The sequence below is a fragment of the Scyliorhinus canicula genome, chromosome 4 (genome assembly GCF_902713615.1).
Source record: "Scyliorhinus canicula chromosome 4, sScyCan1.1, whole genome shotgun sequence".
Classification (NCBI taxonomy): Eukaryota; Metazoa; Chordata; class Chondrichthyes; order Carcharhiniformes; family Scyliorhinidae; genus Scyliorhinus; species Scyliorhinus canicula.
The window spans coordinates 17773683-17794232 of record NC_052149.1 but is presented as its reverse complement, the minus strand read 5'-3'; the positions used below and the strand labels follow the sequence as shown (position 1 = coordinate 17794232).

The 20550-nt window shown below is 43.7% G+C and overlaps 1 protein-coding gene across 1 annotated transcript in view; it reads left to right on the top strand.

Moving 5' to 3' along the window:
* The first annotated feature begins 9008 nt into the window (after window positions 1-9008).
* Window positions 9009-20550, top strand: part of gtf2b (general transcription factor IIB) — a 37832-nt gene continuing 26290 nt past the window's right edge. Inside the window, exon 1 of the mRNA XM_038793781.1 lies at window positions 9009-9152. Within this exon, the coding sequence (XP_038649709.1) occupies window positions 9136-9152 (17 nt within the window). The 5' untranslated portion in view covers window positions 9009-9135. The remainder of the gene's footprint in view (window positions 9153-20550) is intronic.

Here is a 20550-nt window from a genome sequence, read left to right as displayed (position 1 = left end):
ACACTACACTGGTATCAAACTGGACATGTTAACTTTGGTCGTGGGACCATTCTTAATGTCTTACTATAGTCGGACCAAACTTCTAAGTTTCAACAGTTGTCTCAGTTGCTTGCTGGTGTGAACACTGGACAGTGGATTGTCTCCTCTTCTGAAGCTGCATAGGCCACAGTAGTATTGACTAATGAACATAGCCTATTGAAGTGTAAGTAAGTTATTTTATATTTCTTATCAAGTAGGGGTTTATCTGGCGTTCCTTCAAGTTATTCTTGCAATCATCAATATTCATTTTTCCCAATGTGGGCTATTTTTAATTAAGTTTTTATTTCAGGAATATTACCCCTACCAGCATGGAAAAGAAAAAGCATAAATCTGAGTCACTAAAACGCAAAGAACAAAAAGAAGCAGAAAGGAAGGAATCAGCCAAGCGATGCAGGCCTATTACAGAGTTTATAATACCACAAGCACAATCCACATCAATATCCAGTTCTGCAACAAATAATCAAGAAGCAAGAAACAATGCTCATGGTGATGATGCAATGACATGCGAGTTACAAGAACAGAGAAGAGCTACTTTGAATGTAGAGACAAATACAAGTGCATCCATTACTAATCAACCCAGGCCCAATATTTCTTCTGGCTTCCTTGTTCCGGTATCTGTACTGACTGTAGTTGCAACATCTGAACACATAGCTTCAACTAGTGACAGGGAATCAGATATTCCTTCTGTATAAATGACGTGGTTTCTGAAGCACATCCTGTAAATGAACCTACGCAAGAAAATGAAAGATTAATTACTGGAATCTTCCAATATCCATCACGAGCAAAGCTGAAACAGTTTTTGCTGAACATCTACTTCAGCTATTTGATGATCTGCCATTTGATGCTCGTTTGTATGAGAGGAAAATTATGAATGACTCAGTCCCAAGTAAATGGCTAACATATAACAAAGAAAACAGATGCTTATATTGTTCATACTGCTTAGCCTTTGAGTTTCCCAACACTTGTAATCCATCACCCTTTGTACGTGGCTTTAGTGACTACAGGCATATTAGCCAGAGCTTGACTTTACATGAATCGACAACAATCCATGTCAGAAATGCTCAGCAATATATCAGTGTGGTTAATGATGGCACCTTAGATACATTTTTTGCAGCATCACTAATTAAAAGGAAAGAAGAAGTATTGAAACAGAGAAGTATTGTCATGAGGATTATAGACATCATAAATAGGCAAGGAAGCACTTCCTTTTCGAGGTCACAGAAATGAATCGGCCTATACTCTAGATAATGAGGTTCTGAATCATGGCAATTTTTTAGCTACAGTGCAGTTGATGGCAAAATATGACCCTATTATGGCAGCTCACGTTTCTGCAGTGCAAAACAAGTCTGAACAAAGAATCAAACGATTAGAGCAACAAGGAAAGGCTCAAAGTAAAGGCCGTGGTGGACTTGTTACATACCTGAGTAAAACAACTATAAACATGTTAATCAAAATTATGAAGAATATGATACAAGAAAGAATTAGTCATGAAGTTTTTCAAGCAAAATATTATTCTATTCAGGTTGATTCAACACAAGATTATTCATCCATCGATCAGTTTAGCATTATTATTCGGTATGTGCTTAAAGGTATTATCTGTGAGCGACTACTTTCAGTTGTGCCAAGTAATGATGGTACAGGAGAGGGACTTTTTGATCTATTGATTGAAACATTACAGAATCTTAAAATTTACCCCCAAAAATGTTTATCTGATAGCACAGATGGCGCTGCAAGCTACCATGGCCAGTATAATGGTTTACAAAGTAAAATTGCTGATGTGGCTGATCAACATGTTCATATATGGTGCTAGGCCCATGTCTTGAATTTGGTGATAACTGAAACAACAAAATGGTGTGTGCCTGCAGTTTCTTTTTTCAATTTGCTCCAGAATATAGCAGCTTTTGTGAAAGCATCATACAAGAGAACGGCTGTATGGATGGACGTTGTTGGAAAACATCTAGGACAAGAAAAAATGAAACGATTAAAGCTAATTGGTGAGACCAGATGGTCAGGAAAATCCAATGCAGCAACAACTATATTTGGACGTTTTGATGATGCCGCTGCCAGTACTTTCGTAAATCTATTGACATGCTTATCAATGATACAAGATTCAGAAAAGTTTGATGCAAAAACAAAACATGAAGCAAATGTTTTACTTCAAAGTCTTCTAAAGTTTGAAACCATATTGACAGCATTTACTTACTTGTATATATTTGAAACTACAACCCCGTTATCAAGTTATCTACAGACAAGTGGTTTAGATATGTTTACTGCATGGAGTTTGGTAGGTTCAGCTACAACAAAGGTGAAGGAACAGACAAGAACATTTGATAATGTTCACAGCAAGGCTTTGGAATTTGTAAATAAATGTAATGACAGGATTTCACAGATGAATATGGATGAAAATCAAACATTGGAAATTGATGCGTTGGAAACAGCATTGCCAGTTAAGAGGCAGAGGAAGAAGAAAAGAATGGCAGATGAGCTTATTGATGATGAAAGAAATTCCTCAGATTCTCTAGCTGATTTTCGAGTAAATGTGTTTAACCTAATAATGGATCGCATTGTCCAGTCACTAGAATCACGCTTTGTACAACACAAACAGTTGTATAAAGATTTGTCCTGCTTGGACCCAGCAAAGTTTAAAACTATTGCAGAGAAGGGCCTTGAAGATGAAGCATTGGAAGGTATTATTAAGCTGTTTCCACAAATCAGCAAAGATCAAGTAATATTGGAATTGTTTTCTTTTGCTTCAAACTTTGATGTATTAAAGCTATTGCTTAATGATGGTGAGAATATGGATTCCAGTTACAACAATTGTAAAATTTGCAGCACTTGCCCATCGTGTGTACTAAAATTCTGGCATCCAACAGACTTCATGCCAAGGCATATGATAACCTTTATGAACTTTATAAAGTCATCTGCACACTATCAGTTACTCAAGTCCAATGTGAGAGGACATTTTCAAAGCTAAAGATCATAAAGACAAGGTTAAGAAATTCGCTGTCTGAGGAGAATTTGGAATCATACATGTTGCTATCCATTGAAAAGGAATTGTTAGATGAATTGGATGCAGAAGCAATTATTGGCAGATTCGCACAATCATCTAGCGAACACAAACGATTGCTCTTAATATAGTGGACTGCATGCAATGCTTTATTGTGCTTTTGAACTATCTGTTAATCTGCCTGTTCCAGTCTGAATCTGGAGGAGAGTTTAAATTGTGCTGTAACATTCTCCTTAGCACTGGAATTCTCAAAGTATTGTTTTCTTCCTCTGTCATGTTAATTTGTAGCTATGGGTGAGATGTAGGTCCATAATGTTGCCTGTATCCTGTTTGGATTTATCTGTGGAAGGAACATGTTGGGGATTCTGTATCTGACTCATTCAGTCTTATTTGTTCCCAATTATGGAATTACTTTTTTTTGTGCTGTACCTATTGTACATTGAGCCTTATAGCTATCTTTCTGCTTTTGTTACTTGTTGCAAATTTCTTCGTAAAAAACTGAAAATCCCAATAAAGAAGTTCTTAAAGAAAATGTCAGCTCACTTCAGATTTGACCGATGCACATTTTCAGGTGTATGGGAAACCCCTATGGAACTGGTGATCGATGACTATAATATAATAATATATGAAATGAAAATCGCTTATTGTCACGAGTAGGTTTCAATGAAGTTACTGTGAAAAGCCCCTAATCGCCACATTCCGGCACCTGTCTGGGGAGGCTGGTACGGGAATCGAACCGTGCTGCTGGCCTGCTTTAAAAGCCAGCAATTTAGCTCAGTGAGCTAAACCAGCCCCTATAATATATTATTATATTAGAGTCAGCTATAATCTTTATTAGTGTCACAAGTAGGCTTACAATACACTGCAATGAAGTTACTGTGAAAGCCCCCTAGTCGCCACACTCCGCCGCCTGTTCGGGTACACGGAGGAAGAATTCCGAATGTCCAATTCACCTAACAAGCACGTCTTGCGGGACTTGTGGGAGGAAACCAGAGCACCTGGAGGAAACCCACACAGACAAGGGGAGAATGTGCAGACTCTGCACAGAGAGCAACCCAAGCCGGCTATTGAACCGAGTTCCCTGGCACTGTATAGCAACAATCCTAACCATTGTCAATATGTAATATGTCAATTGACAACTGAATGAAGATTTAACTCTGCGTTTTGCCTTTAACTATCAGCATGTAGGTTTCCTCGCCTGTCTGAAATTCACCAGCATCAATAAAGTGAGAGCACAGCAGGATTGACAGGGCTGTAAAATTGGTCAGCTGGGATTACTGAACTATGACAGCTGCTTCTTTGCTCAAGTCGAAAGTTGTTGCTCAGAGAACCATTTTTGAGAGTGTGTTTTCACTGTAGGTGATTTCCAACTCTTTGGAGGCCATTTCTGCTATGTTGTACTTTCTTGATCTGCATTTCCTAGCTGTCAACCTTCTGCAGCATGGAAGCAACATATGCACCTCCACTGTAAAACTCAGAGGAAAAAGCTGGAGCAATAGGAACCACCTTTTCCTCAGCCCCCTGCTGCTCCACAGGACTGTGGAGATGAACACTAAGCTCCAGTTGGATGGAAGCAATGCTCAACCCCCACAAGGAATGTGGACAAAGGGTTGGCTTTCTGCACATGTCTGAGCAACTGCGCCTCAGGAACATCGGTTTCCCTCAGAGATTGTTGCTGACAATAACCTACTCAAGGAGGCTCAGTTTGGGACCCGCTACAGCCTAGGTTCAAACATGGACAAAAGAGCTGAATGCCAGAGGTGAGGTGAGAGTGACTGCCCTTGACATCAAGGCAGCATTTGACCGAGTATGGCATCAAGGAGCCCTAGCGAAACTAGAGTCAATGGGTATCAGGGGGGAAACTCTCTGCTGGTTGAAGTCATAACTAGCCCAAAGGAAGATGGTTGTGGTGGTTGGAGGTCAATCACCTCAACTCAAGGATATTACTGCAGGAGTTCCTCAGGGTAGTGTCCTGGGCCCAACCATCTTCAGCTGCTTAATCAATGACATCCCTTCCATCATAAAGTCATAAGTGGGGATGTTTGCGGATGACTGCACAATGTTCAGCTCCATTCGCGACTCCTCAGTTAATTTAGCAGTCCATGTCCAAATGCAGAAAGACGTGGAAAATATGCAGGCAAGTTACATTCGTGCCACACAAGTGCCAGGCAATGACCATCTCCTACAAGAGAGGATCTAACCATCGCCCCTTGACATTCAGAGGCATTACCATTGTGGAATCCCCCATAATCAACATCCTGGGGGTTACCATTGATCAGAAACTGAACTGGACTAACCATATTAATACTGTGGCTACCAGAGCGGGTCAAAGGCGAGGAATCCTACAGCGAGTAACTGACCTCCTGACCACCCCAAAGTCTGTCCACTATCTACAAGGTACAAATCAGGAGTAATGGAATACTCTCCACTTGCCTGGATGAGTGCAGCTCCAACAACACTCAAGAAGCTTGACACTATCCAGGACAAAGCAGCCCACTTGATTGCTCCTCCTACCACAAACATTCAAACCCTCCACCACCGACCAACAGTGGTAGCCTTGTGTGCCATCTGCAAGATGCACTGCAGTAACCCACCAAGGTTCCTTAGAAGCACCATTTTCCAAACCCACAACCATTACCATCTAGAAGGATAACAGCAGCAGATACCTGGGAACACCACCACCTGGAGGTTCCTCTCCAAGTCACTCAAAACTCTGACTTGGAAATATGTCACTGTTCCTTCACTGTCAATGGGGCAAAATCCTGGAACTCTCTTCCTAACAGCAGAGTGGGTATACCTACCACCCCAAGGACAGCAGCGGTTTAAGAAGGCAACTCGCCACCTTCTCAAGGGCAACCAGGGATGGGTAATAAATGCTGGCCTAGCCAGTGACGCCCCCATCCTGTAAATGAATTTTTTTTAAATCTGCAGACTCCTGGGAGTAAACCTCCTTCTACGTTGATCAGTTAGGTACACATAGCTGTGGAAGCCACCACAACCCTGACTGTCTTCACCTCTGGTTCCTTCCAGGAATCTGCTGGTGCCATCTTCAGGATTTCACAATCTGCTGCAGACAAGTGCATATCCCAGGTGACAGATCCCATCTTTCCCAGGGCATTTAGTTATGTCCAGTTTGCTACCAAAGAGGCCAGTCAGAATGGGGGCACTCAGATTTGCTGCAATGGCTGAATTCCCACAGGTCCAGGAGCCATAGACTGCATACATATGCTTTCATGGCACCCTCAGATCACCCAGGAATATTGTCAATTGAAAGATATTCCACTTCTCCAATATTCAGCTGGAATGCAACTACTGGGATTACTCTTACTCATCTGTGCAAGACATCGTGGAAAGTGCCATGAGGCCTTTATTCCTTTGCATTGTATCATATGGCACGCCAGAGACAAGGGCTACCTTCTAAGGATACAACGGGTGATACTCTTAAGAAAACCTAAAACTGATGAACAGGAATTAGCTTGCTAGATTTTGACTTTTACTGGAACACATTACTCTTGAACTCTACTGATTACCCTTTTAAAGATTTCTGATTTTTTTCGGCTTGTTTTCCAAGCTTTTGTCCCAGCTCACATTCTTTAGTTTCACCCTTAGTGCCTCATAATTTCCTCTTTTGTAATCTGTTACCTTATTCTTTTTCCTAATTTCGATGATCCTTATGACTAAGATGCCCTCCTTCTCTTAATTTACATCTCTGCCTTGATCGATTATCCACTACAAAATTCAGCAGTGTTTCTTGCATTGTTGGACTTCCTAGGTACTGAGTAACGTTGTGCATTCTCCCACCAATTCCACTCCACAACCCTTCCCTTATTCTCTGTGAATTTGTTCTGTATTCCCAGCTTCGGCAGGGATACTATGCAAACGTCTGCTAAAGTGGCAAATGTAATAGTCTGGATTTTGCAACGGTAATGGCAGCAAAACCAGCGGCATTTGTTATCATTATTGTTCTGCTATATCTCCTTCTGGAGTCACACATGCACAGAATTGCTGAAGCTGCTATCAGTGATTCTACATTTCCCACAGCATGCACTTTTGAAGTCCCAACCCATCTGCATTGAATTTGAAACCAATGTACCAACAAGAACTTCCACCTCTCACTACTCTCCTTGGAAAACCTCTCAATGAAGTAACACCCTGCTGAATGAGATGCAGCTAGGTTTTTAATGGCGTACTAAATTCATAATTGAAAAATTATTATGAATATGTTACTGAATTCATTAAAAAATGTCTGATTAATACAATGTTTGTATTATTTCTGGGAACATTCTGAATTATAATAACAATCTTTAGTGTCAAAAGTCGGCTTACATTAACACTGCAATGAAGTTACTGTGAAAATCCCCCAGTCACCACAATCCGGCGCCTGTTCGGGTACACTGAGGGAGAATTCTGAATGTCCAATTCACCTAACAAGCTTTCGGGACATATAGGAGGAAACTGGAACGCCCGGAGGAGACACAGACACGTCATTGAAGCCGACAGGTTGGAGGATAGCTAATGTAACCCCACTATTTAAAAATGGGGATAGAGAGAAAACAGGGACTTATAGACCAGTAAGCTTGACGTCAGTAGTGGGGAAAATTCTAGAATCCATTATGTATCAAGTAGCTTTGATTGTGATGGGCTGAAACTTCCTAGACACACTAATATTGTAGCCCCATCTTTGCATTTCTTCCAGTATGTCACATTTCTCCCTTTGCTCACCCCAAGGCCCCATTGTTGTGCTGACGGAGCAAGTTGGTTCATTTGAGAACAGCTAGCTGCTCTTCTCAGGAAGTAAAACATTACTTTTAATTATTATGGCATAAAACAATTACTGTCAGCCATAGCCCAGCGAACAGCATTCATATCTCTGAAGCGAAAGCTTGTGGGTTCTAAGCTCAACCCAGGATTTGAGTGTAAAAACTTAAGCAAATGCCAAACCTTTGGAGTTGCTGCATTTCAGATGAGACTGACCACCACCCCCCCCCCCCCCCCCTCCCCAGTCCCCACCACCGCTTGTTCTCCCAGGTGGATACGAAAGATAGTTATGTCAAGATTCTGAAGCAGTTGAGCTGTCCCTCAATGAAAACAAATCTAGCACGCTGCCTCATGGTGGATTCCGACTTTGGGTCACTGTCTGGGTAGAGTCTGCACGTTCTCCCCGTGTCTGCGTGGATTTCCTCCAGTTCAGGGATGTGCAGGTTAGTCAGATTGGCCATGATAAAATTTACATTTGGTGTCTGAAGCTTAGGTTGGTTTACAGGGAAAGGATATGGGAGTGGGCCTGATTTAGGGTGCTCTTTCAGAGAGTCAGTGCAGACTCACAGAATTTACAATGCAGAAGGTATTCAGCCCATCAAGTCTGCACTGGCTCTTGGAAAGAGCACCCTACCGAAGCCCATACCTCCACCCTATCCCGGTAAACCCATTTAACCTTTTTTGGACGCGATTTAGCATGGCTAATCCACCTAAACTGCACGTCTTTGGACTGTGGGAGGAAACCGGAGCACCCGGAGGAAACCCACGCAGACACGGGGAGAACGTGCAGACTCCACAGTTACCCGAGGCAGGAATCGAAGCTGTGGTCCTTGAGCTGTGAAGCAACTGTGCCAACCACTGTGCATTCGATGGGCTGAATGTCTCCTGTACTGCGGGGGTTTCCACGGTTGCTGTGTCTGGGAGCTCAGGGTGCTTAAACTGGCCTCCTGCGTTAGGGCAGTGAGTACATGCTATGAAAGTCCTCCACCGGCTGCCAAGCGCTTTGAGGAGGCGAGCGGCAGTTGTGAAAGGCGCTCTGTCTCTACTATTTATCTTACGTCTGGAGAACGTGGCTGAATTCTACGGGCCGGACGCATGAAATTGAAACAGGGGAGGGGGGGGGGAGGGGTTTATTAGACGAAACTGCGTCACGGAGAGCGGGCGGGCCCAGATGAAGGGCCTCCCCTCCTCCGCAGGCGTTCGCCACCCTCCGTCACTGCCGAGGTTTGACGCGCCCGGCTCGCCGTCTTTGGGCCGACGCGTCACGTGACGCCGCGCGTTGATAAAAGGAGGCCGCAGCGGCGGCAGGACGCTGACTTCCCACTGGCAAGATGGCGTCTGGTAGTCGGTAAGCGACGGGAGCGGGGTGCAACTTTTATATAATAAACAAAAAATTGGTCATCCGCTTCCCCGGGTGGGTGGGGGAAGGTGAACGGATTACTTCGGTAATAAATTTTATACTCACGTCGCCAGGGTTCGGGGGGGGTGGGCAACGATCGTCGAGTGAGTGAGTTGGCAAACAGGGAGTTTGTGCAGGAAGCTGGGGGAGCCGCCGGCGCCGTTGGGCGCGCGGTCTTTGGGGGGGGGGAGGAGGAGGGATTCGCTCGCTCGCGGCTGTAGCCCGCGGGTCGTCTCGAGAGACCCACCGCGCGCACCCCTTCTTCCCCCACCCCCCAGCGCGCGTGCGCAGGGAGGCGGCCCGGCAGTGGGGGATGGGGATTGAGGGGGAACCGCGACGGGAAGGCGCCTCACTTAACCCGGAGGCCTCAACTGGGGCGGGGGGCATTTCTAAGTCTCCGTCCCCATAGCCCCGGGCGGAGCCGTTCCCCAGGGGAAGCTGCCGCAAAAGACCAGCTTCGGTCCGCCGAACTTAATTCTGCCACCCACCCAAATTATTCCGTCTTTCTTCTCCCCCCCCCCCCCCCCCCCAACCAAAATTTCAGTCCCCCCGCCCCCATTTTGTTTCTCCCCAGGCATTTAAACTGGTCTTGGTCCAGGTACTTTGCAGCCCAATCCTATATCTTCTCTCTCCCCTCCCTTCCCCCCCCCCCCCCCCCCCAAAAAAAAACCCGTTCTGCCTTGGAAATTTATGTCCATTCCTTTCACTGTGGCTGGGTCAAAATATCCAGGAACTAACTAACTCCCTTACAGCCCTGTGGACCTAACTACACCGCAAGGAATGCAGATTTCAAGAAGGTGGCACCACAAAGGGAATGCTGACCTTGCCCTGTCTGTGATGCTGGTAATGTAACAAATGGGTATCAATAGAGCTGCCAGTCGATACTGGTGTTGGGTGCAATGGAAAGGAGTAACAAGGGAGGGATGGTGGGGGCGAGAGCTTGCCCTCACAACATTGTGAAGTCATATCTAATGTCACGTTTTTAATGCAGTTTTTCAAACGTGTTTTTGTGCTTGATGTGCACCTGTTCCATATCCTGTGTCTGTTAGACGGGAACATATTGCAGATGATCTGCGATAGGTGCATTATTTTGCATGATGTGCATTTCATCTAGCTTTGGCAAGCTATGCTCTATTCCCTTATGGATTCTGATATTAATGTATCAAATGAAAGTTTATATTATAATCTCAAGACTGCACATTGATTATTAATCTGTTTGGAATGTGACAAAGTGCCAAAAGGGAGGCTTTTGTGCATTTGTTTGGTTGTGATGTTTTGTTTGGGATGATATAAACTTCTGATGCTTTGCTTCCATGTTTTCATTAGACATGGAATCAAAAATGGAATATTTGAGGGAAGGTGAATGGAGTTACTTCCAACAGATATGGCAGCCAGGAGCTCTTAGTTAAACTGAAGTCATTGGGGGAATTTGAGCAAAGGGAGAGGACAGCGAGGTGGCAGTGCCCACAGTGGGAGAAGGGCTGGTTTAGCAGATGGGCTGATTTAGCACAGTGGGCTAATCAGCTGGCTTGCCATGCAGAACAAGACCAGCAGCGCGGGTTCAATTCCCGTACCGACCTCCCCGAACGGGCACTGGAATGTGGTGACTAGGGGCTTTTCACAGTAACTTTATTGAAGCTGACTTGTGACAATAAGCTATTATTATTATGAGGCGTCCGATGGGCAGAGCACCCAATTGCTCTGCAGCCCAAGGCTTGGTCATGGTGTAACTCAATTCATCATAACACTTAGTTATTGCTGGAGTTCCTCAGTTATTGCTGGAGTTCCTCGCTACATGTGGTGAGTGTATGTTTATTGTGACTATTCAGAAGAGAGATGGAAACGTTTCTGCAAGTGAAAGCCATTACATAATCTTTATTAGTGTCACAAGTAGGCTTACATTGACACTGCAATGATGTTACTGTGAAAGTCTGAACATGCTGTAATCCTTGTGGAGGACATTTAGTTGCATGCAAGGGTTTAGAGAAGAAATTGGAACTTTTGTTTAGGGGATTTTAAGACTTCATGGGACACTTTTTCTCTTTGTATGTTTGTAACTTGGCTTGGGCTGAAAAGATGCCAATAATTGCCACGAATGCCAGCCAGTAGCCAGTCTCCCAACAAAAAAGCTGATTTGGCTTCTTCTAGCCTTCAGTGGCATTACTGTTGCCCCTACCGTTAACAGTTGGGCGATTACCACTGCGTCTGGAAGCCAAATCAACACAGTTGCTATTTTAAAACAAGGCTGGGTATTTTGCTTGGAGCTTTTGTTGAGCTTTTTGATCATGGGTGGCAATTGCCCTGGTCCCTCAATCCTGCTACCATCTGGAAAGCTCGGGTTGTATATTGGGTGAAGCATTAAACAATCTATGTATAGCAGCAACTATATCTCTCAATTACAGCCATTAGGAATGATTAAACTGGTTAGAGCTTGTTTTTTTCGTAAATGTCTAATATTTAGATGAGCTGCTACAGGGTACATACGGAGTAACTGCGTCCACTTGTGGCAGAATCTAAAGCTTGTATCCTTCCTCCAGAAAAAGACCATGCCATTCCAAGAATGAATTTAATTGTCCCGTTTCATCGTATAGTGCATTGGTGCTGTATTGTCTAGCCTGATTGACTTGCCTATCTATTTTCTTTAAATTAGACACACTGCACTGCAGGCTTAGTCCATAACTTCAATACAAAACAAGGTTGTCGTCATCTGCCAATGTGTTGTGATGGTATTCTCCCCGATGGCTCACTTCAGCTTGCCCAACCAATCAGAAATGCCCCAGGTTTAATCTCCAGCGTGTGCTGAGCTAGCTGATTTCACTTGGGACAATTCTATCCTCACATCTCTATCGTGCTAATAGGTTTCTATTTCAGTAGCGACACCAATTGAAGGCTTTTGAGTATTATTGGTAAATCATGTATTTATGCTCAGTTGCGCAGTTTAATTAACATTTTTTTGTCCTATATAAAATTTAGTCCCAAGTCCAATTGATACAGTTGATGTACTCTTGCTTTGGATACTTGCTGATGTAATGCAAAGTAAGTTTTAAAAACGGATACTCTTGTGTCATATTTTAAGGCTGATGAGTGTGGCATAACAATAAATGTGTAATTTTTAAACTGAGGCCTGTAGGAATATGCTGATGGCATTGTAAAGGATCATAAAGCTAGAAAACATTTGGTACTCAAGGGGCACTTGACTGTGGTAGTGCTAAATTGGAATCCCTGAGGCTGGGGGCCATGACTGTGTAATTTACATAAATTATTTCAGGTGACCTGCAAATCAAAGTGGCCACATTTGTGATGCCAAACCAGGAAAGGCAGTGGCATCGGAGGAGCCAGCTAAATTACAGGATTCGTTGGACAAGATGCATAACTGGGAAGAACAATGCACATTGGATAAAGTAGTCCATATAAGAAAAAAATGAGCAATATATATTAAATATAGAAACCTGCACTGGTGGCCCATTGTGCCTGTGCTGATTCTTTGATAGGGCAGTTGTGCTTAGTCTCATTCGTACCTTTTTTTGCTGGTAACCCTGTAAGCTCCTTTCTTCAAGGCCCCTGTACATCTGCACCTTTACAGCTCCAGTGTTCCAGATACTGATGACCAAGTGAAAAATAATTATCCTCTGTGATTTGGTGACCCGCACTTATTGACCAACTCACCAAAGAGAATAACCTTAGGCTTTGGCTATGACAGTGGAAACTTCATCTTGCAATCTTAACCTCCTGTGTTTCCAGGATGCGTCACAACTTGTATAAACCCGAGTAATCCATATACTTTTTCACCTGCTTTTTCAGGGTTAGTGTACATGGGCACCAAGGTGTTGCTGGTCATTGATGCTTTTCAAATCTTGCTTTTTACTCTCTCTCTACTAGTTCACCCCAGTATGCCTTAGTTCACACTATCTCATTGAACTCAATCAGCCATGCTTCTACCCATTTCAACATCCTGTTTGTCTTCCTAAAATCTAACTGTATTCAGCATGGTCTACTACTTTGCCATGCTTTCTATCCGCTGCAAATTTTATAGTGCTATTCCTTAGATATGAACCAAGGTCATTAATGAAATTCAAAATGAGTAATGGACCCAAAGCTGACGCTTGAGGAGCACCACTTGCAAACCCTCCCAGTCTGAACAATATCTATCCGCCTCTACCCATTGCTTTCTGTCACTGACCCAATTTTGTATTCGTGCTGCCTACACTTCATAGAATTTACAGTGCAGAAGGAGGCCACTTGGCCCATCGAGTCTGCACCGGCTCTTGGAAAGAGCACACTACCTGAGGTCAACGCCTCCACCCTATCCCCATAATCCAGTAACCCCACCCAACACTAAGGGCAATTTATCATGGCCAATCCACCTAACCTGCTCATCTTTGGACTGTGGGAGGAAACCGGAGCACCTGGAGGAAACCCACGCACATACGGGGAGGATGTGCAGACAGTGACCCAAGCCGGAATCGAATCTGGGACCCTGGAGCTGTGAAGCGATTGCGCTATCCACAATGCTACCGTGCTGCCATTAATTCCCAATGAAAGTTTATTTTGTCCCTGACAATGGTTTCCAATAATTTCCCATTATCCATGTTACGCTGACTGATTTGTAGATTGCTAGTTTAACCCCCTCCCATTTTCGTCGAGTCTGCACCGGCCCTTGGAAAGAGCACCCTACTTAAGCCCACGCCTCCACCCGTTCCCAGGAACCCCACTAACCTTTTTGGACACGAAGGGGCAATGTAGCATGGCGAATCCATCTAACCTGTACATCTTTCGATGTGGGTGGAAGCCGGAGCACCTGGAGGAAACGCATGCAGACACGGGGGAGAACATGCAGACTCCGCACAGACCTGTGACCCAAGCTGGGAATCGAAAATGGGACCATGATAGCAGTGTTGACCACTGCTACCATGCCGTGGTATAAATTTAACAACCTTCCAGTCCTCTGGTGGTGCTGTATCCAATGAGGATTAGAAGATTGACTACAGTAATATCCACCAGTCCTGCCGCCTTTTGGCGACCTAGGATCCGTTCCATCAGGGCCAGGTGCCTTTCTAACTTCTAAGTATGTTTTCTCCGGTACTATCTTGCTTGCACCCTTCCTCTACTTCCTTTCTGAAAACAGATGCAAAGTACTGACTTAATACTTCAGCCATGTTCTGTCTCTAGGCCCTAGGAATCTGTTAAACTTTGTTTATAAAGTGATTTGGGCTTCAACTTAATTGCTTGTTCTCTCTATTTGTATTAACTTCTTTCCATTTCCTCGTGTATCTTCCTGGTCATTATATGAGCTATAATCCTGGCACAAAATAAAGATTTGCTTTTACATAGTGCCTTTCATGATCACCAAACAAGTGTTTTACAGTCAAGTAAGTACTTTTTGAATTGCAGTCACTGCTGGAATGTAGGAAGCATGGCAGCCACTATGTGCACAGCAAGCTCCCACAAACAGCAATACGATAACCACAGGATAATCTTATTTGAGGGACACCAGGGAGAGTGCCCTAGTTCTTCCTCAAAAATGAAAGATTTGAACTACAAACGTTTAGATAAAATCTCTCAATCTATATCTATTAAATAATATTGAGAAATAGTGACTGATTGTCGTTGTTTCAATTTACTCGATTCCTCTTTACTTGTTTCGTATGTGTGATAAGTTAGAAACCAAACCAGAAATTGTGCAAATTTGTATGTCCAGCAGAGTTTCAGCTGTTTGGAGAGCAGTTGACAATTTGAGCACATACGGCAGATTGGTGCAGGGTGTGAATTTGTTCTTCTCTGAAATAATTCTGAGAAAGCAATACACCTCTCTCACCAATGTCAAGGGCACAGAACCACACCGAGGGTTTGGGCATCAGACATGAACATCTGACTGAAGAGCATTAAATTTGTGTGCATGATGACGAGTTGTTCTCTGGAAACAGTGGAATGATGGCCCAACAGCTCCCTTATGGGGAGTCCCAGTTGAAATTATTCTGTGGAATCCAGGAATTTACTGGCCCCTACAAAGAGCACCCTACTCAAGCCCACGTATCTACCCTAACCCAGTCACCCCCACTTAACATTTTTGGACACTTAAGGGCAATTTAGCATGGCCAATCCACCTAACCTGCACATTTTTGGACTGTGGGAGGAAACCGGAGCACTCGGAGGAAACCCACGCAGACACTGGGAGAATGTGCAGACCCTGCACAGATGGTGACCCAAGCCGGGAATCTAACCTGGGACCCTGGAGATGTAAAGCAACTGTGCTAATGTGCTTCTCCCCCCCTCTCTTCTCTTTCCCCCCCCCCCCCCCCCTCCATTGTATCAAACTTCTACATAATAGTCAAACAAGATTCAAACCTGACAGGCCATCACAGAACCTCAGCACCCAAAACACTGAAGGTGTGCATCCTGCAAAGTCTTCTCACTAATACCTGGGGGCTTGGGAGAGCTGTTCCACAAACTAATCAGTCAACAGTCTGAAATAGTCATTGATACTCACCAACTTATACCTTGTAGTCTATGTTCCACACTCCTCCCAGCCCTGGGTATGTTCTGTCTCGCCAACAGGGCATAACCCCCCCCCCCCCCAGGCGTGACGATGCAATGGTATAGCTTGGAGGGAGTGGTCCTGGGAGTCCTCAACATTGACTCAGGATTCAGTGACGTGTCAGTGACATCAGGTCAATCATGAGCATTGAAAACTACCATCTTTCTTTGGCTCTTGAATCAGTGCTCCTCCATGTACATCACTTGGGAGAAGCACTGTGATGTAAATTAGGAAGGGGACTTCAATGTCCATCACAGAGTGGCTTGGTAGCACACTGCTACTTAGGCTGGCCAAGTCCTCAAGGACACAGCTGCAAAGACTGGCCCTACAGCAGGAAGTGAGAACACCAACTAGAGGGGAAAACCTCTTGAACTTGTTCTCACTGCTATACATGTCGTCAATGCTTCGCTCCATGGTAGTAATGGCAGTGATCACTATCGTGCTGTTCTTATGGAGATGAAAACCCGTCTTCACTTAAGACTCACTCCATCGTGTTGTATGGCTGTACCATGTCACCCCATGGGATAGATTCAGAACAGCTCTAAACTGGGAATCCATGAGACACTTTGTTTTTAAAGACGTTTTGTTTTTAAAAATAGCTAATAGTGGGAGAAAGAGTTGCAGTAATCTTGTTGAATCTGAAGCTCAAGATGCAAACATTGCAGAGGAGTAGTCGAGTAGATTATTGAAATACACAAGAATAGTAGAACACAAGGGGACGAAAAAATGTAGGCCCATCTAAATCTCATTAGTGATGGAAATCCATGAGCTTGATTTCTCGTGCAAAAAAAAAAGGCCTGAAATATAATAAATGTGCATTTTTCAGTCAGGAAAAGAGATGTCTGCAGGATGATCTTTGACATGTTTCAGTTAAATTGAATAGAAGCAAAATGCTGCAGGTGCAGAAAGCTGTAGAGTGCCTAATCAGAAGTTGAGATACTTTTCCTCCAGCTTGTGTTGGTCTTCACTGGAACATTACAGTCGGCCCCAGGACAGAAATGTGAGCATGAGAACAAGGTTGTGAATTGAAAGCGACTGACGGTTGGGGTCATTCTTATGGGCTCAGAGAATGTGTTCTACAAAGCAGTCACCCAGTCTGCGCTCAGTCTCTCTCGCTTAGGGGAGCCTGCATTGTGAACAGCAAATACAGTATTCTAAAATAAAGTAGTACAAGTAATTTGCTGCTTCACCTGAAGGAGTGTTTGGGGTCTTGGACAGTGAGGAGTTAGAAAGACCAATGGTACATTACCTGCAATTGCATGGGAAGTATTGGGGGTGATAGATGAGTGGTCTAGGGTGTCGCAGAGGAACGATAACCGTCGGAATGTGACTGGAGGAAAATGTGATATGTGGTGGCATCATTCGCGAGATGGCAGAGGATGATCCTTTAGTCTGGTAATGTGGGAAATTAGGACAAGGGAGTCCCTATCGTGGTTCTGCGAGTGAGAGAAAGTTGAGGGCAGGAGTGCAAGAAATGGGTCTACATAGTATTTAATAATCTTTCAGTGTGACAAATAGGCTTAAACTGCAATGGACCCTGTCAACCTAGTGGGGGTGGGGGGTGTGAATCCTCAGTTCAGGAAAAAAGGAAAAAGTTAAGTGCCTTGGACAGAAGATTAGCATCAGAATAGATGCAATGGAGATAGAGAAACTGGGCAATAGAATACAGTCCTTTCGGCAATCTAATAGAATGTTACATGCATTTTGAGAGGTGAATGAGGGGTTCAGGTTCACACCACTGGAAGATAAATTTAGGATTGATATTTATTTCATCCATTGTTTAATAGATTTCATAAGACTACCAAGAAATGGTAATATGAGAATGGAGATAAAACCCCTGGAGCCACCTTAAGAATTTCTATGCCTGTTGAAAGTTCTCTGCCTGATGAATTAAGATGTATGAGTGGATTTGCAGTAATTTTCTAAAATGCTGCTATAATTTTACTTAACATTCCAGTAGATAAAGAATATTAAATAATTATCTTTTCCACTCCTAAATGAGCATGAGACTATTGTGTTTGCACTTTCCTAATGCTTGAGGATGAGGGCCTATGAATGTATAATTGCAAGAGGCTCCCTCAAACCAGTTCAGAAATAATTGAAAGTATCACAACATTGAGACTATAGTTACAAAAACACTGCTGCTTGTATCTCATGCTAAGCTATTCGATAACCTTGAAATATTTTGTAATTCTGCTCCTGACTTAAGTACAAGTCAGGATTGTGATGGAATGGTCTCTTTCTTGGATGGGTGCAGCTCCAACACTCGAGAAGCTTGACACCATCCAAGACAAAACAGCCTGCTTGATTGGCACCCATCCATCACTCCCTCCACCACTGAGGCACAGTGGCATTCTAAAAGATCCCTTGCAGTATGGGTAGACTGTGGCTAATATTTAAGGAACAAATGTATGCATTGCAGCAGTTGTACATTCTTTCTAGTGCAAAAACAACAGACAAAGTGGCCCAACTGTGGCGAACAATATAAATTAAGGCTAGTATTAGATCGAAATAGGAGGCATGTAAAGTTGCTGGGAAAGGTACCAGCCTGAGGATTGGGAGCACTTAATTCAGCAAAGGAGGACCTAGAGCTTGATTAATGGGAAAAATGGTATGAGAAGTAAACTTGAAGAAGTGAGTAAAAGATTGGTGAAGACCGATGTAGGTCCCTTGCATTCCAAAGCTATAATTCAGGAGAATTGATGATCGAAATCTAGGAAATGGCGGTGCAATTAAACAGCTACTTTAGTTTTGTCTTATGACACAAATAATCTCCCAAAAATGCTAGGCAAACAAAGAGGAGGAATTGAAGGAAATTAGTATGAGTTTAAAGTATTGCTGTAAAAATTATTGCGACTGAAAAAGCCCATCCAATCCCTGGGGCCTGGTAATCAACATCCTAGGGTACTAAAGGAAGTGACCATGAAAATGGTGGGTACGTTGGTTATCAACTTCCAGAATTCTGGCTCAGTCCTGGCAGATTGGAGAATGGCAAAGGGCGGGAGGGGGAAAACTGCAATTTCCAGACTGGCTAGCCTAACGGTAGTAGAGAAAATTATAAATAGCATAACAGAACACTTAAATATCACCAGGATTAGACAAAGTCAACATGGACTTGTGAAAGAGAAATCCTGTTTGACAAGCCTACTGGATTTTTTTTGAGTTGAGTATATATGTGTGTATGTATGTGAGGGGGAAGTCGAGACTTCAAGGTGATTTGGACAAATGGGCAAATAATTAGACTGATGCAGTCTAACATGGAAACACGAAATTCAGTCGAAAAAAACAATGGTAGTGTTTTTAACTGGTGATAGATTGGAAAATGTTAACATGCCGAGAACTGGGTGTCCTTGTACACCAGCCACTGGAAGCCAGCATGCAGGTGCAGGAACAGAAGACAAATTATATGTTGGCTTTCATTACAAGAGATTTGGCTGCAGGGGTAAACGTGCCTTACTGCTGCTGTACAATGCTTTGGTGAGACAAAACCTGGAGTAATAAGCGTGGTTTTGGGTTCCTTGCCCAAATAAGCTTTTTGTCCATGAGTGCAGCTAAGTTCACCAGGGGTGTGCAGGTTAGGTTGCAGGTATAGGATAGAATGGATCAGTACAAACTTGATGGGCTAAATAGCCTCCTTTCTGCACGGTAGGGGTTCTGAGATTCTATGATTTCCAGGATGGCAGAATTGTTGTATGAGACGGGATTGGGTCGACTAGGCCTTTATTCAGTGGAGTTTAGACAAGTGAGAGGATCTTATTAAAACATATAAAATTTTGACAGGGCTGGATAGACTGGCTGTGGGGATGACGTTTCCCCTGGCTGAGTTCTGGAATAAGGGGTCAGGGTATGGGGCCATTCAGGACTGAGATGAGGAGAAATTTCTTCAGTGTGCGAACTTCTGGGATTCTCTACCTCAAGGCTGTGGAGGCCAAATCACAATGTATTTTAAGAAAGAAATAGGTTGCTAGATGTTAAAAGATCAAGGGGGTATATGGAAAGAACAAAGAGGATCAGCCATGATCACGCTGAATCGCAGAACAGGATTAATGGGCCAAATGGCCTACTCTTTTTTTTTTGTAATTAATCAAGGCTCCATCGCCAGCACATTCCAAACTGACTCATGGGAACACCATCTACAAGTTCCCCTGCAAGCCATACACCATCGTAACTTGGATGCCATTCCTTCATTGTCACTGGGTGGAAATCCTGGAACTTCCTCACGAACAATTGTGGGTGTACCTGCACTGCAGCAGCTCGAACGTAACTCACCACCATCTGGGCTGGCTTAGCTCACTTGGCTAAATCGCTGGCTGTTAAAGCAGGCCAGCAGCACGGTTCGATTCCCGTACCAGCCTCCCCGGACAGGCGCCGGAATGTGGCGACTAGGGGCTTTTCACAGTAACTTAATTGAAGCCTACTCGTGACAATAAGCGATTTTCATTTCATTTTCATTTTATTGAGGGCAACTGGGGATACGCAAGAAATGCATAGGCTTTGACACCACATCCTGTGAAAGTTAATAAATCTATGTAGCATAGGACATGTATTGCCTTCACAGTTGACCAGGAAACCTCACTTGAGTTTTGATTGGCTTCCAATTTTAGAGTTGTGTATACATGCTCATGTATTTGATGAAACATTAGACTCCCAAATGATACAAAATACTGAAATAGACACTGACCTAGAGATAGTGGAGAAAGAAACTGTTACCACTTTTGTGTGTGATAACACTTTGTCAGAATTGGAACAATAGCAGAGATAGTTATCATAAAGGGTCATTGACCTGAGACTTCACCCTTGTTTCTCCCTCCA